The sequence below is a fragment of the Taurulus bubalis genome (assembly GCF_910589615.1).
Source record: "Taurulus bubalis genome assembly, chromosome: 1".
In the NCBI taxonomy this organism is placed as follows: Eukaryota; Metazoa; Chordata; class Actinopteri; order Perciformes; family Cottidae; genus Taurulus; species Taurulus bubalis.
In genome coordinates, this window is record NC_136589.1 from 2,493,001 (window position 1) to 2,519,550 (window position 26,550).

At 44.9% G+C, this 26,550-nt stretch overlaps 1 protein-coding gene across 1 annotated transcript; it reads left to right on the top strand.

The window, feature by feature from the left end:
* Positions 1-159: 159 nt before the first annotated feature.
* rnf17 (ring finger protein 17) lies at positions 160-26,387 on the top strand. The gene is made up of 37 exons (XM_079226525.1): positions 160-289; positions 1,656-1,768; positions 2,334-2,428; positions 2,530-2,596; positions 3,257-3,346; positions 3,589-3,692; positions 4,579-4,747; positions 4,892-4,968; positions 6,454-6,525; positions 7,094-7,392; positions 7,526-7,633; positions 7,848-8,006; positions 10,084-10,255; positions 11,065-11,206; positions 11,808-11,995; positions 12,072-12,201; positions 12,347-12,509; positions 12,782-12,897; positions 13,270-13,387; positions 16,931-17,048; positions 17,133-17,354; positions 17,932-18,076; positions 18,662-18,774; positions 18,893-18,983; positions 19,065-19,186; positions 19,870-20,026; positions 20,472-20,583; positions 20,695-20,858; positions 21,001-21,120; positions 21,246-21,326; positions 22,674-22,796; positions 22,881-22,934; positions 23,438-23,548; positions 23,627-23,750; positions 25,025-25,160; positions 25,363-25,549; positions 26,246-26,387. The coding sequence occupies exons 1-37, from the start codon at positions 223-225 to the stop codon at positions 26,339-26,341; spliced, it is 4,725 nt and encodes a 1,574-aa protein (XP_079082651.1). The 5' UTR covers positions 160-222; the 3' UTR covers positions 26,342-26,387.
* Positions 26,388-26,550: the final 163 nt, after the last annotated feature.

A 26,550-nucleotide genomic window follows, 5' to 3' on the forward strand; every position in this document is an offset into this window, starting at 1 on the left:
GAGCCATTACATTCAGAGAAATAACGCCACTAGTTTGCTCCTTCAACGTTATTCTTCGTGATTCGAGGCTTTACCTCCTGATCCCGCGTCCTCGATAAGTCCCGGGTCACATGAACGCACCTGCGCCGCCACCACGTGACCGGGGACAAGCGCGCGAGCGCGACACGTTTTCTTGGTTTTGAGAAGCGGAAAAAGAAAGATAAGCTTTAAAGACGATAAAAGATGGATTCAGGCGACAACCTCAGCACCGTGATGTGCAAGCTCTGCGGGGAGGCCTTCAGCCTGCCGGGTAGGACGTCTGCTTTCCTCCTGCGGGGTTTGAAAGAGTTTAAAGAGCAGTTTTAAGAGCTAACGCTAGCTAAAAGAGTTTTAAGAACGAGCTAGCTAAAACACGTAAATTCATCTGCTAACGTTGCAGGCAGATATGAAAGAAAGCGTGTTCAAGAGTTTAAAATATTAATATTTCATGCGCTTAACTTTTAAAATATTAAGTTTGTAAGGCGTCTTTTGGCTCTCAAGGTCACGAGAGTTGTAGTTTTCTGCGCTATATTAAAGTAGGCTCAAACCGGAAGTAAGGCCTCAAAGTCTCGCGCCAACTCCATGGCGATCAATAATCTGTAAATTGGTGTTAAAACACAGATACAAATAATTGAATCCACTCCATTTTTATAATATTATTGTTGTTACAGATGTTGTTGAACTTGTAACTTAAACATTATCATTTTGTTATTGAAAGCTTAATTAATTGTTTGATTTAATGGTAATAAATATGTAAATAAATCAATAAATGTCAGCCCCAAAAGAAAACTGCATGGTAAAATAAATACAATTATAAATGGAGGGAAAATGTGTGTTGTTTAGTAGTTTTATTTTAAACATGTAATAAAATGTATTAAAAAAAATATAAGAATGAAATTAAAAGTAAAATATATAGGTATATAGCAAATTCTCAATAAATATAATGTCCATTCAGCACAAATAAATAAATCAACATCATCAGCAACAAGAGTCACAGTTCCTCATTAAAGTACCTCTAACATTGTATTTATAACCTCATCCTTTTTTAACTGATTTTTTTTTTTGTACTTTTCTTCATTTCTACATTTAAACTATTTCACAAATTAAAATACACCTACTTGGAATATTATATGTATATATTATATTGAATAACTTATCATTTTTCTGTAATAGAGCCTTTAAAACCAGGAAAAGACGTCATTTTCTGAACATGTTTTGCCTTTTACCCACTTAGTTATTATATCCACATTACTTAAAATCATTGTTTAAATATTTTGTAAAATAACTAATTGTGAACCCTGCATGAAAATGTCAATACAGTACATTTTACATTATTTTGAATTGTTATTATAAGATAATATAAAATAATTCTTTATTAGTCCCGCAGTGGGGAAATTTCAGGATTACAGCAGCAAGAGACAAATAGTAAAGTAAAAATAAGAAACTAGTAGTATAAATAAACAGTAAAGAATCTACAATAGCAGTATTTTATATCTCATAGTTTTATATCTCCTCATCTAGTGCAGGAACTCGTGTTGGATTTTCAATGTGCTTTTAAAGTGTGTGTGTGTGTGTGTGTGTGTGTGTGTGTGTGTGTGTGTGTGTGTTATTTGTCGTCCCGTTTCTTCTGTTTTCAGAGGATGATTTTGACGGAAACCTCCCTCGGTTGCTGCTGTGCGCCCACATCTACTGCACCTCCTGCCTGCTCTCCATTCACTGTGACGGAGTCATCCGATGTCCAGATTGTGAGGTGAACGGCTCCCAAGAAGAAGAAAAAACCAAACACCTGTTTTTAAATAAACTAGATATTGCACAATATGAAAATTCTTTTTTTTTTAAATGTTTTAATGATTTGTAAACACTGAATGCTACACATGATGGAGAATCGCATAAAGTCTCGTTCGTTATTTGAAAATTACATCAATATGATATAATAGAGAAATGGTAAAAAAGTGTTAATTTGTATAAATATTGGCGTGAATAACTGTTTGTGTGTTTTAAGATTCAAGATATTTGTATTGTCATATGCACAGATAACAGACAGTTACTCCGTACAATGAAAAGCTTATTTCGATTGGTCCTCCTTACGCACAGAATTACAATAAACTTAAGGTAAAAAAAAATCCTCAAAATGCACAAAAATATGACAACAGTATTGCACAATCAGTTTACATTGTTGCAATCGGTTGATATAACATTTTTAAATATTAAAACTCCACATTCTTACCCACACTTTACTCTCATGCCGTAGTTGCCCACGCCGCATTTATTATCAGACTGGAGTAGAGCCTTTATTTATTAGCGCCCTTTTGCAGGTGGAGTCCACGCTTCCTGAAGGAGGCGTGTTCGGCCTGCAGGAAGACAGCAGAATCATCGGCCTCATCTACACTTCTAAAATGAACAAGAAACGGTACGGCGCCGTTTTTTATCTGCTAAAACGACCCTCCTGACCTCCTGTGGGTCAACACGTCTCCTCGTGTAATGTTTCTTTGTTTGTGTCTCTTTCTAAAGGGGTGACCGAACAAAGAATCACAGAAAGTACAAAGACCCGCACGCCCATACTGAGGACGTGGAGCAGGTATGAACACCATGATGTTAATGCTCAAACTAAACTAACTCCCTATAACATGGATTATTATCATATTCATGTGAGATGGAGTTAAAGTACAGTAAAAAAACATAAAGAAAGAAAGAGATGAACGGATGGTTTGGTGCAGTGACTAGACTGTTCATTTACCAGTAGAAGGATTTAATGCCGATATGTTGTATGAGGAGAAAAACTCATTTTATATATACATATTTCATTGTAATTCAAAACCGCCAATATCTGGTCAAATCTATGGTAATCTAAATCTGACGTAATCAATTGATGGATGACCAGGAAAGTGGTTTGTTAATTTTGATTTATATTATCAATATAAGCTCTTGGTGAGCTTCTACAAAAACATTAAAGTTCCAGAGAGCACTTATTTCTTTGGCCACTAGAGGGCAGAAGATATTATCTTGTTTAAAATTGTTTCAGCCAACAAGCTGCAAACACAAGAAGACTTTATTCGAAATTAAAAACAGATTAAGTACCAGATAAAAACAGTGGTTGTGATCTAATGTAATATTAAATGCAGCTTAATGAGGTGGAGAGAGACTTTTACAGAACGTGCGATCATGAAACTGAATGAATCGGACAGAAGGATATGAATGAAATTCATTAATTCTGATTAAAAAATGGTGTTTTCTTTAGCCGGCTGACATGGAGAAAATGAAGAAGTTGGTGGACGAGGCGTTGAGCCGAGCTGCAGAAAACCTCTCCGCTCTGCAAAGCATCCACCAGGTGAAAGCTGCACTGCATTCCCAAAACATTGAAAGTAAAAATAACTTTACACACTAGTGATGCACCAGATCGTATTTTTAGTCTTATATAGTCTATAATAGTTCTCTAAATATGGATCAGCGGATCAGAACAAGGAAATTACAATCGGTGAATCTCCAGCACAAACCTTGCAGACGTGATCTATTTCTTAAATCAGAATAAAGTAAAAACTCTGTGTGTGTGTGTGTGTCTGGTGTCTGCAGACGCTGACGATTGGTCGGGCCGAGCTAGTGAAGAGAGAGAGAGCTCGGCTGGAGATGGAGATCAAACAAGCTGCAGACGAAGCGTTGCAGGCGGTTCAGAAGTGGTGAGGATACAAACTGTTCTCAGATCTGTGATGCATGCTGGTCTTTATCTTTTCTTTACAGGGAGAGTTTGGATGTTTAGCGGTGTGTTTGTTTGAGGTTCTTCTCCTGAGTTTTACTGCAAAGTTCTGCTGTGGACGTATTTTAGACGCCTAAAAGAATCTATATACGTTTACATGAACGCTATATTTAGAATATTTCCACCTCTTTACCTTTCTGTCGGACAGGAAAGTTATCTACGCTCTTTCAAACGCACCAGACTCCATTGAGAAAAGCAGTGTGTTATAAAGTGACTTCGGTGAATCCAAACTAACTTTTTAATGCACCAAATTCACACAAACTACCTCACAGGTGGAGGCAGCAGGAGACCAGCAGCTCCTGTGTTCTGAGAGCTAAAACTACTGCTTTTTTTCAATGGAGTGGAGATAGTTTAGTTTATTAACTGCATCCCCATTAGCTGACGCCTTAGCAGCCGCTAACTTTCCCGGATTCCACTGAAAGGACAAAATGTAATGCATACAAAAATGTGCAAAACATAACGTGAAACAAACAGTTAAAAATAGTACAAACAGAATAAATAAAATAGTAAATGTATAGTGCAGTCGAGGGCTAGGATGTATATTGTGCAGTGCGTCCATAATTTATACAAAGAACAATCAGATGACTACAAAAGCGATGGAAAACGTCAAGTGGTTAATGTCCTGAGATGCCCCTTTTAACTTGTGTTTTAAATGACAGATTATTACCAGTATGAGTTATAATGTCTTCAGTTCCCCGCCAGAACGGGAAAGAGGTGAAAATATTCTAAATATAGCGTTCACTTTAACTGATAGATTCTTTCTAAGTGCCTAAACCCTCATACAACCGCACTACTAAATCAAACTGCAGGAAGGACGTGCAGCTGAGTCAGCTGACGCACCTGGAGGAGCGGTTCTCCTCCAACCAGGCCGAGGTGAGCCGGGTGCAGAAGAGGGAGAAGGACCTGGAGATCGCCATGCAGATGGCCAGAGAAGTCCGGCGCGTTCCCTTCCTGGAGCAGTACTGCACCCTGGACAAGGTAGTGAGCAACGCCACCGCGCACGGCCAGAAACGCTGCAGCTGCTCTTTTCATTATGGTGTGTGTGTGTGTGTGTGTGTGTGTGTGTGTGTGTGTGTGTGTGTGTGTGTGTGTGTGTGTGTGTGTGTGTGTGTGTGTGGAAAGGTTCTGGAGACGCTGCAGGCTCCTGTGGATGAAGAGTCCTACGATATGAAAGGCATCACTACGGACTCCAGGATGAGGTTCGTCATTTTGAGCTGGATGTTTTGTTTCATGTCGGAACGTACGTGTTCTTTACAGTGTGTGCATGACACAAAAGCAATAAAAGCACAATATACTGTGTTGAACTGCCGTGTGAGTTCAGGTGTCGGGTTACAAAATGATGTTGAATAACAATAGACATTTCAAATATTGATGCTCTTGCCTAGGGCTGAAGGATTAATTGCATTTGCGATATGATAAAACGAGATTTTCTAACCGCAACGTGCGCGATTACAACAGCAACTGACAAAGCTGAGACTTTAGTCTGGAAGAGGAAGAGCACGTCGGTGGTGTGGAACCACCGACGTGCTGTTCTGGTTTCAAAAAAGAAGATGCTGCGCAGCGTCAGGTGATGTGCAGAGCATGCCGCTCCTGTTGCTACTTCACGGGGTAACACTACAAACTTGTTCCAGCATTTAAAAAAACACCACAAATCAGCGTATGACAGTTGTGTGGCCAAGATGCCGAGCACCAGTGCGCCAGACAAGCCAAATACCTCAAGACAGGGATCACTGACCGAAATATTTGAAAGCGTCACTCCATATGAACGTAATTCACAACGACACGGGAAAATCACTCGGGCAATAACCGAGTTCATAGCCAAAGATATGATGCCTCTCAGCCCGGTGGCCAAGCCTGGGTCCATGGCATTGACAAAACGCTTATAAACGGTACAGGATACCCCCGTACACATTTCAGTCAGACTGCCATACCGGAGCTGTACAAAAAGTGCAAAGAGAAAGTCGCCACGGAGGTGGACTGTTTTGCTACCACTACTGATCTGTGGTCAAGCCGCACAGCTGAGCCTTACCAGAGTCTGACAGTCCATTTTATTGACGGAGATTTCAACCTCGGAGCTCGGATTTCAACGAGGAGAAACACGTCTGCATCACGACAGACAAGGCGTCAGACATGGTGCTGGCTGCACGGCGCAGTGAAGGGACGAGGCGCCAGTGTTTTGGGCACAGATTACATCTTGCCGTGTGCGTGTGTGTGTGTGTGTGTGTGCGTGTGCGTGCGTGCGTGCGTGCGCGCGCGCGCGTGCAACATAGAGAGAGCGATGTGTTGATTAGTAATCAGGAAGCTAAATATATATAAATTATGTTGAGTTGTGGATGGGATTAAATAAATTCATATTTCCTCCCACTCCACTTTTTATTTAATTCTAACAAATAGGCCCAGCCAATGGGAAAGAACATTTTACACTAAATGTATCTAATATTGTGTTGGTCATATTTAAATCATACATTATGTTTTGTTGGGGAAAAGAGAGGATAAAATTTAAAAAAAATGAAAAATTGTATATTAAATTGCAATATTGGAGGGAAAAAATCGCAATTAGATTATTTTCCCAAATCGTTCAGCCCTACTCTTGCCTCTGTGTTGTATTTTTTGTGTTGATTGTGTGTGTGTGTGTGTGTGTGTGTGTGTGTGTGTGTGTGTGTGTGTGTGTGTGTGTGCTCTAGCTGTGTTTTCCAGGCAGAATGTCTGAACCAGAGTCTGGCGTTGTCTCTGAAAATGGAAGTCGGCCCAAAGCAGTGAGTCCTTGAATATCTTCCACTTCATACTGACTATGATGCTAAAAGTGCTGTGCATTAAATATAAATACAGAAAACATTCCTTTTTACAGATAAAATAAATAAAAAAGAAAGCATGTCTCTTTTATGTCTCTCATTTTAAGTGTGGATACTGACGAAAGACGCAACATTTATTTAAAAAAAGTTTTTTAGTACATTTGTTCTAAACATTACAGTAAGAACGTTTAAGAACTGTCATAAACATTTCACTGTTTTTATAGTAACAAGAGTATATCAGAGAAATAAATGTATTTAAATTGTGTGAATAATGATTTAAACCTGATGAAGAAAACATTTCCAACGCACCTCAAACTCAATCTCATTAAAAATGTAACCGGCTCCCCCTAGAGGCGCAAACCTATACAACGTTTTCTGACCGTTGACCACACGTCGTCTGCTTTATCGGCAAATATAACACAATTAACCGATGCACGATTCAATCACCGACGTCCATATTAACATGAATATTACGTGTAAATGTTTCTAATTGAGCGTTTCCTTCTTTCTTGCGGTTCTCACTACGGCAAAGTGCAAACGGCCGGAACCGAATCTCTATCTCCCCGAAACCAGAGCAGAAGAACCCGGCAGCCGCCGGTCCGTCCTCGCGAGGCTCCTCCCCTCCGAGCCGGACCTCCAGCTCAACCTCTGGCTCCTCCCCTCCGAGCCGGACCTCCAGCTCAACCTCTGGCTCCTCCCCTCCGAGCCGGACCTCCAGCTCAACCTCTGGCTCCTCCCCTCCGAGCCGGACCTCGACCTTGAACTCGGCCTCTGATCCTGAAAGTCCAGATGTGATTGTGGAGGAGCTTCTAAACGAGGAACAAGAGAAAGGTGTTTATTTTTCTTTGTCACGTGTTCCTGCGTTCCTGAGTTTTTAAATTTTTAAACTGATGTCTGATCCAATCAGAACGCTGCAGGCAGAAGAAAAGCCTTTTTATATTTTGTTTTATTTGTTTTTGTGAAGCTTCGGCTCCTCTGGCGGCGGTCCCGCCCACCGGCCCCGAGCTGGCCAATGACAACGCGAGAACCAACAGGAGGAGGACCCGGTTGTTTGACAACAGGTCCAATAGAGGTGACTTCTTTTTTTATCATCAGCTGACCCGAGTCATTTAATAATCTTATATACATGCAAATATAATCTATAATACAGCTGCACTTTGTCAACCTCAAATACATTAAAACATTTTTAAATCAACCCAACTGCTTCGGCACCTCCCCGTCTCCAATCTTCCTTTCCTCTCATACCTCCTCCTGTTCCCTTGATTCCTCTTCCCTTCCCCTCCCAGTAACCCACTGGGTGGTGCTGAGCCACGTCGTGAATCCCAGTAACTTCTACGTCCGCTCCGTGGCCGAGGAGAAGCAGAGCGAGGTCCTGTCCAGGAAGATCAACCACTTCTGCTGCAGAGACAGCTGCCGCTTCACCTCCAGCGACACGGTGGAGACGGGTGGGTTTCAAGTGATGGAGGCTCGGGAGTTCAGGTTAAAGAACGATAGAACTACGAGGAGTTCAGGTTAAAGAACGATAGAACTACGAGGAGTTCAGGTTAAAGAACGATAGAACTACAAGGAGTTCAGGTTAAAGAACGATAGAACTACGAGGAGTTCAGGTTAAAGAACGATAGAACTACGGGGAGTTCAGGTTAAAGAACGATAGAACTACAAGGAGTTCAGGTTAAAGAACGATAGAACTACGGGGAGTTCAGGTTAAAGAACGATAGAACTACGGGGAGTTCAGGTTAAAGAACGATAGAACTACAAGGAGTTCAGGTTAAAGAACGATAGAACTACGGGGAGTTCAGGTTAAAGAACGATAGAACTACGAGGAGTTCAGGTTAAAGAACGATAGAACTACGAGGAGTTCAGGTTAAAGAACGATAGAACTACGAGGAGTTCAGGTTAAAGAACGATAGAACTACGAGGAGTTCAGGTTAAAGAACGATAGAACTACGAGGAGTTCAGGTTAAAGAACGATAGAACTACGAGGAGTTCAGGTTAAAGAACGATAGAACTACGAGGAGTTCAGGTTAAAGAACGATAGAACTACGGGAGTTAAGGTTAAAGAACGATAGAACTACGGGGAGTTCAGGTTAAAGAACGATAGAACTACGGGGAGTTCAGGTTAAAGAACGATAGAACTACGGGGAGTTCAGGTTAAAGAACGATAGAACTACGGGGAGTTCAGGTTAAAGAACGATAGAACTACGGGGAGTTCAGGTTAAAGAACGATAGAACTACGGGGAGTTAAGGTTAAAGAACGATAGAACTACGAGGAGTTCAGGTTAAAGAACGATAGAACTACGAGGAGTTCAGGTTAAAGAACGATAGAACTACGGGGAGTTCAGGTTAAAGAACGATAGAACTACGGGGAGTTCAGGTTAAAGAACGATAGAACTACGGGGAGTTCAGGTTAAAGAACGATAGAACTACGAGGAGTTCAGGTTAAAGAACGATAGAACTACGGGGAGTTCAGGTTAAAGAACGATAGAACTACGGGGAGTTCAGGTTAAAGAACGATAGAACTACAGGGAGTTCAGGTTAAAGAACGATAGAACTACAGGGAGTTCAGGTTAAAGAACGATAGAACTACGGGGAGTTCAGGTTAAAGAATATTCCATGTGGGCCGGGCGATAAAGCTAAAGCCGCATTTCTGTTTGAAAAGAGGCATTTAATGTGAAGCTGGAATTACAGCAGTGGCTTCTATATTTATTATAATATATTATTTATTATATAATATGTATTATAATATATCTTATTATTATAATAAATAATATATTAGATATATTACATGTGTTGTGTTTGTTCTATTTTTAATATGTCACCTATTTCTTGGGATAATAAACTATATCATAAATAAAATAATTAAATAAATCATTTATTTAGGGTTCTGTCCTAAGGAGAATACTCTTTATTATTATTATTATTAATGATGATAATAAATATATATTGTGATCAATATACAAAACATATATTATTACAAAAAATAATTAAAGGCAAAGTTAGTTCGACAAAAAGTCATTGGTTTTATTTACTTGATTGATTGATTTGCTGCTGACTTTACGGTCTTTAATGATTTAGTTTTCTTCTTAACAATTTCGCTCCTTTTGTCTTCACTTTCTTGATTTTGTTTGTGTTTTTTCCCATTGACTAAATCGTCTCTTGAGTGGAACCCACTGGACCTGCTGGTTTTCTGCTCCCCACTGGACCTGCTGGTTTTCTGCTCCCCACTGGACCTACTGGTTTTCTGCTCCTCACTGGACCTGCTGGTTTTCTGCTCCTCACTGGACCTGCTGGTTTTCTGCTCCCCACTGGACCTACTGGTTTTCTGCTCCCCACTGGACCTACTGGTTTTCTGCTCCCCACTGGACCTGCTGGTTTTCTGCTCCCCACTGGACCTGCTGGTTTTCTGCTCCCCACTGGACCTACTGGTTTTCTGCTCCCCACTGGACCTGCTGGTTTTCTGCTCCTCACTGGACCTGCTGGTTTTCTGCTCCTCACTGGACCTGCTGGTTTTCTGCTCCTCAGGCTCCCTGATCTTCGTGATGTGTGAGGAGAGGCGCTGGTGTCGGGCCAACGTGGTGGAGGTCTTTCAGCTCGGCTGCCCGGAGCCCGTGAAAACCTGCAAAGCCCCCCGGCTGGCCAGAGTCCGGCTCTTCTTGCTGGACTCGGGCCTCGGAAAGAACGTCGTGATCCAGAGGTACGGCACGACGATCACACGGCAAATATCATCTTAGAGTTGGACAAACCCAGAATGCAAAAAAAGTCTTGCAGTTCTTTAGTCTCTGCTCATGTTTAGACCTGAATTAAATAATACATATCTGCATAATTTCCACATGTTTTTCCACATGGATGGTTTCACTTTTCTTTACTTTTATCAAGTTACTTGTATTTGAGTTAATCATTTAAATATAGGGTCTCTGTATCGCTCCTGCTGAAAGAAATCCTTCCAGCAGTGTTGTCTAAACTCAGGGTTTTTACACTCATGGAAAACCTGGAAAAGTCATGGAGTTTTAAAATGGTTATTTTCAGGCCTGGAAAAGTCCTTGAAAAAAATAAAATCCCCAAAGTTTAGTAAAAGTCATGTAAATGTGTTATATTTATGTGTTCATGTAAATGTGTTATATTCATGTGTTCATGTAAATGTGTTATATTCATGTGTTCATGTAAATGTGTTATATTCATGTGTTCATGACGTTCATTTACGCTGAGTTTGAAATAATTAATATGCTTTTAAAAGAAAGACTCAGAATATAAGCAGGCATACATACAGGCATCTATATAAATGTTTATTCTTTTAATCAAACTATTGTCTCATTCATTTGAGTCATTTAAGGTTTACTGTATGCTTTGTATTCTCATTGTTAGTTTAAATACTACATTTACTCACTTTTTACTGTTTACACCCAGACTTCACTAAATGTTTGTCGTGACATTTGGTTTAAAGTCCTGAAAAGTCCTGAATCCACTGGTCAGAATGTGTATGAACCCTGTAAACGTCTCTTCCAGTGAGGAGGAAACCCCCGAGTCGTTCCTGAAGGCCATGAACGAGCAGCTGAGGCGGGTGGGGAAGGGCGTGAAGGCGGAGCTGGACTGCTTCGCTCACCAGGCCATCAGGTGTACCCTGAAGGACCTGGTCCCCTACGACCCGGTGAGACTTTTGATACGCTGATTTAAAACGCCGACGTTTCACGACGAGGGACACGAGAGTTTCTGGAGTTTAAATTCAGAAAGCACAGTCAATAAAACCACAAGACGAAGCACAACCTTTTGAGAAAAGACTGAACCGAACACAGCCTGGGACTTAGTGTCCCGCTGTTTACTGTCAACATGTAGGGAGGAGGAGAGACAACAACAACAACAACAACACGCGTCTGCAGCTGCAATAAAAGACGTTTATTCATGTAATCTGCACGAAAGGCGACTGCAATAAACACTAAACATAATACAGTTAATTCAGAGGAATTCAGAGTTTATTTTGTAAGAAATAGAACCGTTGGGATGCAGGTATTTCTTCAATGCAGAACTATTTATCAAGCATATACATAGATATATTTTAGTAGGTTTAGTGGATCCGTGAAAGTAGAACCGTGTGATTGAGAATCAGCAGACACTCGTTATGTAACGTCTGATCTGACATCCCTGATATCTTTTAGTCAAATGTTCACGTTGCAGAGTTTTCATGTGTTCTTTGCCGCAGCAGGAGGTTGTGTGTTTACTGTGTGTGTGTGTGTGTGTGTGTGGTTGCTCAGATTAAGGGCTGGAGCAAAGCGGCGCAGCAGGAGTTCGTCAGCCTGGTCGGCTCGGCGGCGGTGGAGATGCGGCCGCTGGGCTGGGACCGGGACTCGCTGCAGGTGGACCTGAGGAAGGCGCCGGCGGAGCGAGCCGGCGGCGTGCCCATCTCCGTCAGAGAGTACCTGGTCTTCATCGAGGTGGCCAGGTGAGCAGGAAGGAAATGACCCGTTGGCGTGCGACTTGTCGAGCTGCTGCCTCCTGACTCTCCGCTCGGCTCTCAGGTTCTATTCCCCGGTGAAGTCGGGCAGGAGGCCTCTGCTGTTCTACGCTCCTCAATACCCCGAGATCCACACGGAGCTCAACGCTGTGGTGTCCCACGTCCACAGCCCGGCCGACTTCTACATCCAGCTGGTAGTGTGTGTGTGTGTGTGTGTGTGTGTGTGTGTGTGTGTGTGTGTGTGTGTGTGTGTGTGTGTGTGTGTGTGTGTGTGTGTGTGTGTGTGTGTGTGTTTCCTTCTCCTCTTCTTTTTCATCCCCTGGTCTTCTCTTCCAGCAGGTTGACGACATGGAGTTCGCGTTGCTCTCTGCAAAGATCCAGGACTGTTACAGCGAGGCCAGAATGACGGAGGAAGAGGACCTGAGCATCTACTGCCCCCTGGTGGAGCAGGCCTGTGTGGCGCGCTACGAGGACACGCTGTGGTACCGGGCCCAGGTCACCGGTGAGGGGGGCGTCTCTCTGTCTCTGTGTCTCTTTCTGTCTCTCTATCTGTTTCTGTCTTTCTATTTCTCTCTTTGCCTCTTTCTCTCTTTCTCTCTTTGTCTCTCTTTCTTTCTGTCTTTCTCTCAACTACGTTTCCAAATGTAATTCATTTTGCACCAAACTTAAGTTCCAGTCTTTGAAACAACACTAATGGTGTGTGTGTGTGTTTGTGTGTGTGTGTGTGTGTGTGTGTGTGTGTGTGTGTGTTCCCCCGTGCCCGTGTGTGTGCAGGTCATCCAGGGCGCAGAAAGGTGGAGGTGCAGTATGTGGACTTCGGCAATAAGGAAATCGTGTCGGTCGGCGACTTGAGGAAGATCAAGGAGGAGTTCTTAGCCGTTCCCTCCAGGGTGAGAACGCAGCAAATGTTTACGTCTCCTGCTGTAACGGGGCGTTACGCTATAATAATATATTGCACTGCATGGAACCTCGCATCACCAGGTGCGTTTCTAGATGTAGTTTTAACTCTGCAGATAGTTCCTCGTCAATGTACGTGTGAATCTGAGTTTTAATGGATGTAAAACACAAGAAAGAGCTGCACCACGTAGCGTCCAAGCTAAAGATGAATGTAAGCTGCAATCAGGCGGTTATTTTCATTATAATTCAACGTGGCCAAGATAAGTTCCTGTACTGTTTCCTCAATGCACATGTAGACCTTTTGTTTTATTGACTGCTTGTGAGCAGAGCTGGTTCAGTCAACAGGAGGTGTCTCCTCTCTGCAGGCCGTCCGCTGCCGTCTGTCCGACGTGGTTCCTCTGGACGGAGACACTTGGAGTGACGCCTGCAGCGACAGATTCATCAGCCTCGCTCACCAGAAGCTGGTCACTATCGTGGTGACAGGTGTGTGTGCGGAGATTAGTCTTCATGTTGTGGAGTAGTAGGGACGCGTATCGTTAGGATTTTATAGATGCTAGGACGCTTAGCGGTTATTTTTTATTGTTTTGTGAGCAAAAACAGGTGATAAATTAATAAAATAATCCAGATTTCTTTATTATTCTTGGATCTAAATGGAGTTCTCTGCATCTACTGGAGTCACATGTAGCCTCATTTTGGATCTTTGTCTCTCTGACATCATGTGGGGGGAGAGAGAGGGAGAGGGAGGTTTGAGTCGAGGACGTCTCACTCAGGACGATTACATTTGTTTACTACTTTGGAGTCGATTCTCGTTGAAAAGAGATTTCGAGGCGTCCCAATCGAGTAGTAACATTAAGTATTTTTGCGTTTTCTGATTTCTTTGCGTGTCAGATGCTCAGCTTGTATGCTTTTGATTCTGCACCACTTGTTTTTATCACCGTCTTCATGTCCTTCCCCTCGTCTTCATGTCCTTCCCCTCGTCTTCATGTCCTTCCCCTCGTCTTCATGTCCTTCCCCTCGTCTTCATGTCCTTCCCCCTGTCTTCATGTCCTTCCCCCTGTCTTCATGTCCTTCCCCCTGTCTTCATGTCCTTCCCCCTGTCTTCATGTCCTTCCCCCTGTCTTCATGTCCTTCCCCCTGTCTTCATGTCCTTCCCCTCGTCTCTTCATGTCCTTCCCCTCGTCTCTTCATGTCCTTCCCCTCGTCTCTTCATGTCCTTCCCCTCGTCTCTTCATGTCCTTCCCCTCGTCTCTTCATGTCCTTCCCCTCGTCTTCATGTCCTTCCCCTCGTCTTCATGTCCTTCCCCCTGTCTTCATGTCCTTCCCCCTGTCTTCATGTCCTTCCCCCTGTCTTCATGTCCTTCCCCTCGTCTCTTCATGTCCTTCCCCTCGTCTCTTCATGTCCTTCCCCTCGTCTCTTCATGTCCTTCCCCTCGTCTCTTCATGTCCTTCCCCTCGTCTCTTCATGTCCTTCCCCTCGTCTCTTCATGTCCTTCCCCGTCTTCATGTCCTTCCCCGTCTTCATGTCCTTCCCCGTCTTCATGTCCTTCCCCTCGTCTTCATGTCCTTCCCCTCGTCTCTTCATGTCCTTCCCCTCGTCTCTTCATGTCCTTCCCCTCGTCTCTTCATGTCCTTCCCCTCGTCTCTTCATGTCCTTCCCCTCGTCTCTTCATGTCCTTCCCCCTGTCTTCATGTCCTTCCCCCTGTCTTCATGTCCTTCCCCCTCGTCTCTTCATGTCCTTCCCCCTCGTCTCTTCATGTCCTTCCCCTCGTCTCTTCATGTCCTTCCCCTCGTCTCTTCATGTCCTTCCCCTCGTCTCTTCATGTCCTTCCCCCTGTCTTCATGTCCTTCCCCCTGTCTTCATGTCCTTCCCCCTGTCTTCATGTCCTTCCCCCTCGTCTCTTCATGTCCTTCCCCCTCGTCTCTTCATGTCCTTCCCCCTGTCTTCATGTCCTTCCCCCTCGTCTTCATGTCCTTCCCCCTCGTCTTCATGTCCTTCCCCCTCGTCTTCATGTCCTTCCCCCTGTCTTCATGTCCTTCCCCTCGTCTTCATGTCCTTCCCCCTCGTCTTCATGTCCTTCCCCCTGTCTTCATGTCCTTCCCCTCGTCTTCATGTCCTTCCCCCTGTCTTCATGTCCTTCCCCTCGTCTCTTCATGTCCTTCCCCTCGTCTCTTCATGTCCTTCCCCTCGTCTCTTCATGTCCTTCCCCTCGTCTCTTCATGTCCTTCCCCTCGTCTTCATGTCCTTCCCCCTGTCTTCATGTCCTTCCCCCTGTCTTCATGTCCTTCCCCCTCGTCTCTTCATGTCCTTCCCCCTCGTCTCTTCATGTCCTTCCCCTCGTCTCTTCATGTCCTTCCCCTCGTCTCTTCATGTCCTTCCCCTCGTCTCTTCATGTCCTTCCCCCTGTCTTCATGTCCTTCCCCCTGTCTTCATGTCCTTCCCCCTGTCTTCATGTCCTTCCCCCTCGTCTCTTCATGTCCTTCCCCCTCGTCTCTTCATGTCCTTCCCCCTGTCTTCATGTCCTTCCCCCTCGTCTTCATGTCCTTCCCCCTCGTCTTCATGTCCTTCCCCCTCGTCTTCATGTCCTTCCCCCTGTCTTCATGTCCTTCCCCTCGTCTTCATGTCCTTCCCCCTGTCTTCATGTCCTTCCCCTCGTCTTCATGTCCTTCCCCCTGTCTTCATGTCCTTCCCCTCGTCTCTTCATGTCCTTCCCCTCGTCTCTTCATGTCCTTCCCCTCGTCTCTTCATGTCCTTCCCCTCGTCTCTTCATGTCCTTCCCCTCGTCTCTTCATGTCCTTCCCCGTCTTCATGTCCTTCCCCGTCTTCATGTCCTTCCCCTCGTCTTCATGTCCTTCCCCCTGTCTTCATGTCCTTCCCCTCGTCTCTTCATGTCCTTCCCCTCGTCTCTTCATGTCCTTCCCCTCGTCTTCATGTCCTTCCCCCTGTCTTCATGTCCTTCCCCCTGTCTTCATGTCCTTCCCCCTCGTCTCTTCATGTCCTTCCCCCTGTCTTCATGTCCTTCCCCCTGTCTTCATGTCCTTCCCCCTCGTCTCTTCATGTCCTTCCCCCTCGTCTCTTCATGTCCTTCCCCCTGTCTTCATGTCCTTCCCCCTCGTCTTCATGTCCTTCCCCCTCGTCTTCATGTCCTTCCCCCTCGTCTTCATGTCCTTCCCCCTCGTCTTCATGTCCTTCCCCCTGTCTTCATGTCCTTCCCCCTCGTCTTCATGTCCTTCCCCTCGTCTCTTCATGTCCTTCCCCCTGTCTTCATGTCCTTCCCCCTCGTCTTCATGTCCTTCCCCCTCGTCTTCATGTCCTTCCCCTCGTCTCTTCATGTCCTTCCCCTCGTCTCTTCATGTCCTTCCCCTCGTCTCTTCATGTCCTTCCCCTGTCTTCATGTCCTTCCCCCTCGTCTTCATGTCCTTCCCCCTCGTCTTCATGTCCTTCCCCTCGTCTCTTCATGTCCTTCCCCTCGTCTCTTCATGTCCTTCCCCTCGTCTCTTCATGTCCTTCCCCCTCGTCTTCATGTCCTTCCCCTCGTCTCTTCATGTCCTTCCCCCTGTCTTCATGTCCTTCCCCCTCGTCTTCATGTCCTTCCCCCTCGTCTTCATGTCCTTCCCCTCGTCTCTTCATGTCCTTCCCCTCGTCTCTTCATGTCCTTCCCCTCGTCTCTTCATGTCCTTCCCCTCGTCTCTTCATGTCCTTCCCCTGTCTTCATGTCCTTCCCCCTCGTCTTCATGTCCTTCCCCCTCGTCTTCATGTCCTTCCCCCTCGTCTTCATGTCCTTCCCCTCGTCTCTTCATGTCCTTCCCCTCGTCTCTTCATGTCCTTCCCCTCGTCTCTTCATGTCCTTCCCCTCGTCTCTTCATGTCCTTCCCCTGTCTTCATGTCCTTCCCCCTCGTCTTCATGTCCTTCCCCCTCGTCTTCATGTCCTTCCCCTCGTCTCTTCATGTCCTTCCCCTCGTCTCTTCATGTCCTTCCCCCTGTCTTCATGTCCTTCCCCCTGTCTTCATGTCCTTCCCCCTCCAGGAAAAGTCCCACTGACCGAGCCTCTGCCGGTCAAGCTGTTTGAGAGCAGCCTGAACGGACCGCTGGACAACATCGCTCAGCTGCTGGTGGACGAGCAGCTGGCCGCCTTCAGGGAGCCGTGAGCCTCAAGTCTGCTCATACAGATGATGCTCATTCAGTAAATTACGGTCAGTGCAGCTTCAGCGTCTCCTCCCTCCCGCAGACTCGAGTCGGCGGCGGCGGCGGGCGAGCCGGCCGTGTGGGACCCTCCGCTTGAGCTTCGAGCCACGGAGGCCGGCGACGAGGAGCCGAGCGAGGAGCCGCTGGACTTCGTGCCTCGGCTGAAGTCCACCGGCCTCAAAGACCTGAAGGTCCGGGTCAGCCACGTCAACTCCCCGAGCAGCTTCTACGTCCAGTTCTCCCAGTTCAGCTCCCAGCTCAAGAGGTCAGCGCGCATATATATATATATATATATATATATATATATATATATAGTGAATTGAAAGTTTACATTCTTTGCAGTTCTAGTAAGAACAAACTACTAATTGAATGTATTTGCAGTACGATAGAGTTCAGTCTTTTCACAAGTTTTAACAATTAAAAAAAAAAAAAAAACTTCACCCCGACTTTAAAATGTCACCGTGGACTCTTAAGATTGTATTTTTCTCTTTTCTTTCCTCGTGTCATATAAAATATTAGTCAAAAATACAATTTAACTGCTCACCTGTAAACTTCTAGCTTGGTTTTTCTGAGCTGAATTTTTTTTTAGATTTTTATTCAAGAATTCCTTTTTTTTTTCTTTTTTTTTTAAAATGCAATAGATTGTCCGTTTGATATTTAATGCTAGATGGTTGGCTGTTTGTCTCCTGTTGCGCAATGAAGGTTTAATCTGTTAAACTGTGTGGTTGATAATAATAACAGTAGGTGTTTTACACGGCAGACATACAATGTATACGGGAAAGAATAGAATGCCAGATACACACACATCTCCATACATTTATTTATATATCTCTGTGTTTCAGGATGGGTGAGCTGGTGAAGGAGTGTGAGCTCATGGAGCAGCAGGAACTGGTTTGGGAGGCAGACCAGTTCTGTGCTGCTCGCATCAACGGGGTCTGGGAGCGAGGACGGCTCTGCTCCGACGTCACGTCCAGAGACGCTGCAGAGGTGCAGAACCCGCTAGTCTTCTATTGAGTCTTTTTATCTGCATTTTGCATAAAAACGCACTTCAAATGATGAGTAAATAAAATGTATTGTTAGTCGTTCTTGGTGTTTGTGAAGTGTATTAATGAGCTCAGAGCTTTTGGAAGTTAAACATCATAATTCATCTCTAATATCTATTTTATATTCATGTGAAAACACCTGGATTTATTCTAGTTTATCACCAACACTACATTTTACTAGATTACATGTGAACGCATCATGAGAACGTTATCGTTTACCTTCACCCAGTTAGCGGTGCTGCTAACGTTACTAGCTCTCCTGTTGGTTCTCTGTTAGCGGTGCTGCTAACGTTACTAGCTCTCCTGTTGGTTCTCTGTTAGCGGTGCTGCTAGCGTTACTAGCTCTCCTGTTGGTTCTCTGTTAGCGGTGCTGCTAGCGTTACTAGCTCTCCTGTTGGTTCTCCGTTAGCGGTGCTGCTAACGTTACTAGCTCTCCTCCTGTTGGTTCTCCGTTAGCGGTGCTGCTAACGTTGTTAGCTCTCCTCCTGCTGGCTTGACTTGATAACGATGACCTCTCTGCTGGCACCAGGTGATGCGCTGTGACCATGGCAACAAGGTGAAGCTCCACGTCAACGACCTGCGACCCCTTCCGTCCTCCTTGATCGGCTCTCTGGTTCTGGAGTGCACTCTGACTGACATCAGGTCACACACACACACACACACACACACACACACACAAAATGACAAATGCCTGTTTGAATGAAATAGAAACCAGAAAGCTCTTATCTGCCTTCATGGGTCACATTTTCCCCGTTTTCAGGCCTGCAGGCGGACGCTCAACCTGGTCGGCGACGGCCTGCGACTTGTTCTCCTTCTACCTGACCGGAGCCTCGGCCGTTCTGACCATCAAGGTCTTCCTCTCTTCCTCCCGTCTCCTCCACCGCTCTCCTCCGCTGCTCCTCTGACCTTCTTTCCTCTGTCTGGTGGTTTAGGAGCTGACGGACGAGCGCCCGGTGCCCGTCACCCTGTCCCGCTCCAACGAGACGGGGCAGATCGTCAGCATGGCGGACTTCCTGGCCCGCGAGGGCCTGGGGCTCCGGGAGAGGAAACCAAGGTGTGTGTGTGTGTGTGTGTGTGTGTGTGTGTGTGTGTGTGTGTGTGTGTGTGTGTGTGTGTGTGTGTGTGTGTGTGTGTGTGTGTGTGTGTGTGTGTGTGTGTGTGTGTGTGAGACATGCACAGAAGTGTGGGTGTGACTATTAGGATTTATAGGTCTTGGATCACATAAGCAACTTTCCTTTTATCGTCTCTTCTGAGACTCAGTGCAGCTTTAACACATGAAGCATATACTTCTATACAACCAGAGGAGTCGCCCCCTGGTGATCAGGAGAGAGAATCCAGCTTTAACACATGAAGCATATACTTCTATACAACCAGAGGAGTCGCCCCCTGGTGGTCAGGAGAGAGAATCCAGCTTTAACACATGAAGCATATACTTCTATACAACCAGAGGAGTCGCCCCCTGGTGGTCAGGAGAGAGAATCCAGCTTTAACACATGAAGCATATACTTCTATACAACCAGAGGAGTCGCCCCCTGGTGGTGAGGAGAGAGAATCCGGCTTTAACACATGAAGCATAGACTTCTATACAACCAGAGGAGTCACACAGTCTAACACATGAAGCATATACTTCTATACAACCAGAGGAGTCACACAGTCTAACAGAGTTTACCACATGAAGCATCAGCGTCTGTGACTGTTTCTTCTGTTTTTCTTAAGTGTGTTTCGTTCCTCTTGCAGAGAAGCCGCTGTTCCAAAATCCAAAGAAGGCGATGCCCCGTCTCCGGTGGGCGAGACTCCGACTGACGGTTTTGATGGCAACAAAAAACAAATTCCCACAATTCCCACAGTCTTTTCCCCAAAACCAACCCCCCGCACCTTCATGACTCCTGAGAAGGTGACGTCACTCTCTCTGAATAAGACACCATCTTTAATCCGCCTGGAGTAAATGCTTTGAATGTTGTATTAATATCTTGCACTAACTGGGGTAATTTTTAATACTCTCATTCTGTGCTTATGTTTCAAACATATTTTTTATTTGTTTTTATTTATTATATCATTTTATCACTTTAAATTGCTTTTTTAGAAAGGAACATACCGATAAACTTAATCAAAGATGTCGGCACTTGAGGGACATTTTTCAGAATATAGTTTCACATAAAGTGTAAATTAATACAAAAATAATGCACTTCCCAATCTCGTGTGTGTGTGTGTGTGTGTGTGTGTGTGTGTGTGTGTGTGTGTGTGTGTGTGTGTGTGTGTGTGTGTGTGTGTGTGTGTGTGTGTGTGTGTGTGTGTGTGTGTGTGTGCGTGCGTGCGTGCGCGTGTGTGTGCGCGCGCAGGTGAAGACCAAGTTGTACCGCCTCCCTGAGCTGCTGGGCCTCGGCCCCGCCAATATAACCGTTACTGCCATCGGAGAGGACGGCGTCATTTACATCAGAACACAGAGTGCAGGTTCACCACAGATTTATTTGTCTTCTTTCTGAAGGTTTCTTGTATTTGATTGAAATGCTATGGCTGCGTCTTTTACTTTAAATTCCTCATCTCTTGTTTCTGCGTGTGAAGAGTGTCAGCTGGAGCAGCTGAAGGAGCGGATCCAGCAGAGCATGAAGACGTTGCCCCGGCAGAAGCCCTACACCTGGAAGTCGGTGCAGGGCTGCGCCGTCATCGGGCCGGACATGCTGTGGTACCGGGGGCAGCTGCTGGAGGTGCTGGGAGGTCACGTCAAGGTCGGCATGTTGACGGGAGCTCCGTTTAACCGCCAGTCAGGATTCCCTCACGCCGCTTCACGTGTTCCTCTCTGTGGTCTTGATTTTCACTGACGTATAAAAGTCGTGGTTGTATAGAAGTCTCTGCTTCATCTGTTCCCAGGTCCAGTACGTGGACTACGGCCTGGTGGAGAACATCCCGGTGGTCCACGTGTATCCCATGCTGCTGTGTGACGACATCCCTCAGCTCTGTATGCCCTGCCAGCTGCACAGCATCAACCCCGTAAGTGTGTGTGTGTGTGTGTGTGTGTGTGTGTGTGTGTGTGTGTGTGTGTGTGTGTGTGTGTGTGTGTGTTCTTTGAAGACGATACATTGTTGCGTTTCACTTCCTACCTCGTGTGTCTCCAGGTCGGTGGGCGCTGGCAGCGCGATGCGGTGGCCTTGATGAGGGAGCTGCTGCTGAACCGCTGCGTGGACATGAAAGTCACGGTACAACAACGCTGCACGTCTTCACGCGTCGCACCTGAATGCACCATCTAGTAGTATTAGTCGAAGTATTAGTTAAGCTTCAGCTGTAGTAGTATTAGTTAAGCTTCAGCTGTAGTAGTATTAGTTAAGCTTCAGCTGTAGTAGTATTAGTCGTAGTATTAGTTAAGCTTCAGCTGTAGTAGTATTAGTTAAGCTTCAGCTGTAGTAGTATTAGTAAAGCTTCAGCTGTAGTAGTATTAGTTAAGCTTCAGCTGTAGTAGTATTAGTTAAGCTTCAGCTGTAGTAGTATTAGTAAAGCTTCAGCTGTAGTAGTATTAGTTAAGCTTCAGCTGTAGTAGTATTAGTTAAGCTTCAGCTGTAGTAGTATTAGTAAAGCTTCAGCTGTAGTAGTATTAGTTAAGCTTCAGCTGTAGTAGTATTAGTTAAGCTTCAGCTGTAGTAGTATTAGTAAAGCTTCAGCTGTAGTAGTATTAGTTAAGCTTCAGCTGTAGTAGTATTAGTAAAGCTTCAGCTGTAGTAGTATTAGTTAAGCTTCAGCTGTAGTAGTATTAGTTAAGCTTCAGCTGTAGTAGTATTAGTCGTACTATTAGTTAAGCTTCAGCTGTAGTAGTATTAGTAAAGCTTCAGCTGTAGTAGTATTAGTTAAGCTTCAGCTGTAGTAGTATTAGTAAAGCTTCAGCTGTAGTAGTATTAGTTAAGCTTCAGCTGTAGTAGTATTAGTCGTAGTATTAGTTAAGCTTCAGCTGTAGTAGTATTAGTCGTACTATTAGTAAAGCTTCAGCTGTAGCAGTATTAGTCGTAGTATTAGTTAAGCTTCAGCTGTAGTAGTATTAGTCGTAGTATTCAGCTGATACATTACTGAAGCTGGGTTTATACTCGTCTTAAAATGACGTGTTTTTACTCGTGCCCCTCTGAGCATTTTAATGTTTTTGATGCATTAGATTTAGAAACAGGAAGTGTTAAAAATCGACATTTGAGTAAATATTTAGCAGCCAAATCAAATATTTTACAGGATATTCAACCTTTGTTTCTTTATAAGACATTTAATAACAATGATAATAATTTAAAACTTGACTTGTTTCTCTACAGGGTTTGTTTAAAGATCAAAAACTTAGTTTTATGAATATGAGTTTACAGATAATTATAATCCCTCCTCGTCGTTGTGAAGGTTTGTTTACGGCGTTTTGTTGGTTTCACTCGTTTTTGACTCTTCATAGTTCATTTTATTTGTTCAAAAACACCTTTTAGATTTTATATATATATATATACATACATAAATACATACATACATACATACATACATACATACATACATAATACACACACACATTTACTGTGTGTGTGCAGGCGCTGCCCACTGGCCCGAGGGGACCCCTCACCGTTGAGCTCTTCCTGGACGGGCTGAGCCTCAACAGGATCCTGACTCACCACGAACACGCCTCCATGGAGCGGCCCGCCTCGCCACAGAAGGTCCGTCTGTGATGATGATGATGATGAAGAAGCAGCGCTGCCTCAGTTCCCTCAACAACGTGTGCGTTTGTTTTGTCTCCACAGGGACACTCTGAGATGACTCCTGTCGTCCTGGACCAGTGGGACATCAACATTGAGGTGAAACGTCCCCCAAAGCCAAACTAACTGTAGTTTAAAGAACCGCTGTAGTTTATTTAAAGAATCGCTGTAGTTTAAAGAACCGAACAGCTGTAGTTTATTTACCGCTGTAGTTTATTTATAGCTGTAGTTTAAAGAACCGCTGTAGTTTATTTATAGCTGTAGTTTAAAGAACAGCTGTAGTTTATTTACCGCTGTAGTTTAAAGAACCGAACAGCTGTAGTTTATTTACCGCTGTAGTTTAAAGAACAGCTGTAGTTTAAAGAACCGAACAGCTGTAGTTTATTTACCGCTGTAGTTTAAAGAACAGCTGTAGTTTAAAGAACCGAACAGCTGTAGTTTATTTACCGCTGTAGTTTAAAGAACCGAACAGCTGTAGTTTATTTACCGCTGTAGTTTAAAGAACAGCTGTAGTTTATTTGCCGCTGTAGTTTAAAGAACCGAACAGCTGTAGTTTAGCCGGAGTCGTGTGTGAACGAGGCTCTGATCCGGATGTCCCTCAGAACCTGAGGGCCCCGGAGGAGCCGATGCTGGGCTGCTTCATCCAGCCCAACCTGCCGCAGGAGGGAGAGCAGTTCCACGTCCGGGTCAAGCACCTGCGCACCCCCAACGAGGTGAGGCCCGGTCATGTGTTCATTCACGGCGCCACCAGGTGACCCCATGAGCTCGGCTGACCCCGCGCTCCTCCTCAGCTGTTCTTCTGCCCGCTGGAGGGAGCCGCTGACCTCGAGGTGGACGGAGAGACTCTGGATGAAGCGCTGACCCGAATCAACGACGACATCGGAGCCACGCAGCGACTCACCGACTTCCGTCACGGTAACGCTTCATCGCTTCATCACTTCGTTCCATCGCTTCATCGCTTCATCGCTTCATCGCTTCATCACTTCATCACTTCGTTCCATCGCTTCATCGCTTCATTGCTTCATCACTTCATCGCTTCATCGCTTCATCGCTTCATCACTTCATCACTTCGTTCCATCGCTTCATCGCTTCATTGCTTCATCACTTCATCGCTTCATCACTTCATCGCTTCATCACTTCATCACTTCATCACTTCATCGCTTCATCACTTCATTGCTTCATTGCTTCATCACTTCATTGCTTCATTGCTTCATCACTTCATCACTTCATCGCTTCATCACTTCATCGCCTGCGTTTACACACAACCGTCATATCGGCATCAACTGGTCTTTTATTTTATTATTTATTATGAAAAGAAAGTACAGTAAAATGTTAGGAAGCACAAATTAAATGTCACCTGAAAGAGGATGTGTTCATTACAAATATTGAAATATTTTATCATAATACTAATTATCACAATAGTACCAATAAAGTTTCCTTATGAAGCAAAACCGGTGTTACAAACACAACGATGAAATACACACTAATGGACACTAATGTACACAATAATGTACACACTCCACACTAAAGCAGGCAAGAAAAAGAGGAATTAACTTTATTTTCAATCTCAAGTTAGAAGCTTCCTTCACAACGTTGACGTTTAATTTTATTTATTTTTCTCAAAGCCAACATTTATTGAGAGATAATTGATTTCCAAAATTCACGTGTTTTTAATGCAACGAATTATTCGGATGCAGTCCATGTTTGTTGGCGTTTGTTAGCCTTTTAAAAACATTTTCACCTTGATAAAAAATGCAATAAACTGATTAGTTTTATATATATATATATATATATATATATATATATATATATATTAATTAAATAAACTAATTTAATCAAAACAAACTTGAATAAAGTGATTAAGTGATGACGTCATAAAGACAGACATTTAAAGCTTTAATTGTAAAACAAAAAAAACATTCGGTACAGCTCTAAAGGCTAAGAATAAAGATATAAGGAGATATTATGAGGAAATAAGGAGATATTATGAGGAAATAAGGAGATGTGATAAAGAGATATTATAAAGGTTTTGTCTGAGCGGCAGCAGAGTCCCTGACTCTTGTTGTACCGCCGCCCTGCTCGTGGTCTTGCAGGCGGTCCCTGACTCTTGTTGTACCGCCGCCCTGCTCGTGGTCTTGCAGGCGGTCCCTGACTCTTGTTGTACCGCCGCCCTGCTCGTGGTCTTGCAGGCGGTCCCTGTCTGGCGCAGTACAGCGACGGAAAGTTCTACCGCGCCCAGATGAACGAGTTCAGCAGCGTGGAGCCCGTGAAGATCCTGGTCCAGCACGTGGACTTCGGCTCGGAGGACCCGCTGCCCACCAGCAGGTAGGAAGCTCCGCCTCCCACCAGCAGGTAGGAAGCTCCGCCTCCCACCAGCAGGTAGGAAGCTCCGCCTCCCACCAGCAGGTAGGAAGCTCCGCCTCCCACCAGCAGGTAGGAAGCTCCGCCTCCCACCAGCAGGTAGGAAGCTCCGCCTCCGTCGACGCGTTCAAGGACTCCAGTCAAAGCGGGACCTCTGTGGTTGCAGGCTGCGCCAGATGCCCGCCGAGCTGCTGCGCTTCCCGCTGCAGGCGCTGAGGGTCCGGGTGGCCGGCTTCAGGGCGCCGAGCGGCAGCGCCCAGGAGGACGTGCTGTCCTACAGCCCGGGCTGGAGCATGAAGGCCACCATGGACATGCTGGAGATGCTGCACGGACACATCACCGCCTCCGTCGTGGTGAGTACTACGTGTACTACTACGTGTACTACTACGTGTACTACTACGTGTACTACGTGTACTACTACGTGTACTACTACGTCTCTTCAGATACTCGGTCATCGTGTCCACTTCTAAAAAGACGTTTCTATTGTCTGAGCGTTGAGGCGTTTCTTCTTCTTCCTCCTCCTCTCTTCTTCCATGTTCTTCCTCTTCCATGTTCCTCTTCTTCCTTCTTCTTCTTCCTCCTCTCTTCTTCCATGTTCTTCTTCCTTCTTCTTCTTCCTCCTCTCTTCTTCCATGTTCTTCTTCCTCCTTCTTCTTCCTCCTTCTTCTTCTTCCTCCTCTCTTCTTCCATGTTCTTCCTCTTCCATGTTCCTCTTCTTCCTTCTTCTTCTTCCTCCTCTCTTCTTCCATGTTCTTCTTACTCCTTCTTCTTCCTCCTTCTTCTTCTTCCTCCTCTCTTCTTCCATGTTCTTCCTCTTCCATGTTCTTCTTCCTCCTTCTTCTTCTTCCATGTTCTTCTTCCTCCTCTCTTCTTCCATGTTCTTCTTCTTCCTCCTCCTTCTTCTTCCTCCTTCTTCTTCTTCCTCCTTCTTCTGCCTCCTTCTTCTTCCTTCTTCCTCTTCCTTCTTCTTCTTCCTCTTCCTTCTTGTTCTTTCGTCGTCTCCTCGTTGTTCTTCCTCTTCCTCCTCGTTGTTCTTTCTTCTCCTTCAGGCGCGTGAGCCGGAGCTCACGGTGCTTCTGTACAACGAGTCCGGGCAGCTGGTGCATCTTCCTCTGGTGAGCAGCGGCCTGGCGGAGCTCGAGTGAAGACGAGGAGCTCAGCTCACACCTTCATCACACGCATTTGAGTTTTCCCAGTGAATCATGTTCAGTGATTTTATTTGAGGTTGTGAGTGTTGACGTGGCTCTTTGTGTTACTGTTTATAATAAAGAGGATTAAAACCTTTCAAAGTTCAACCTCTGTTTTCTTTGTAAATGAGTCGACAACAAAGTCTAAAAAAAACATTTTTATTTTA

Excerpts from the sequence above, each read along its gene's own strand:
- rnf17 (XM_079226525.1), top strand. The coding sequence starts at position 223 with ATGGATTCAGGCGACAACCTCAGCACCGTGATGTGCAAGCTCTGCGGG. Across the intron at positions 10,256-11,064 it reads AAGAACGTCGTGATCCAGAG|TGAGGAGGAAACCCCCGAGT; the intron begins GTACGGCACGAC and ends CGTCTCTTCCAG. Across the intron at positions 22,797-22,880 it reads GGCCCGCCTCGCCACAGAAG|GGACACTCTGAGATGACTCC; the intron begins GTCCGTCTGTGA and ends TTGTCTCCACAG.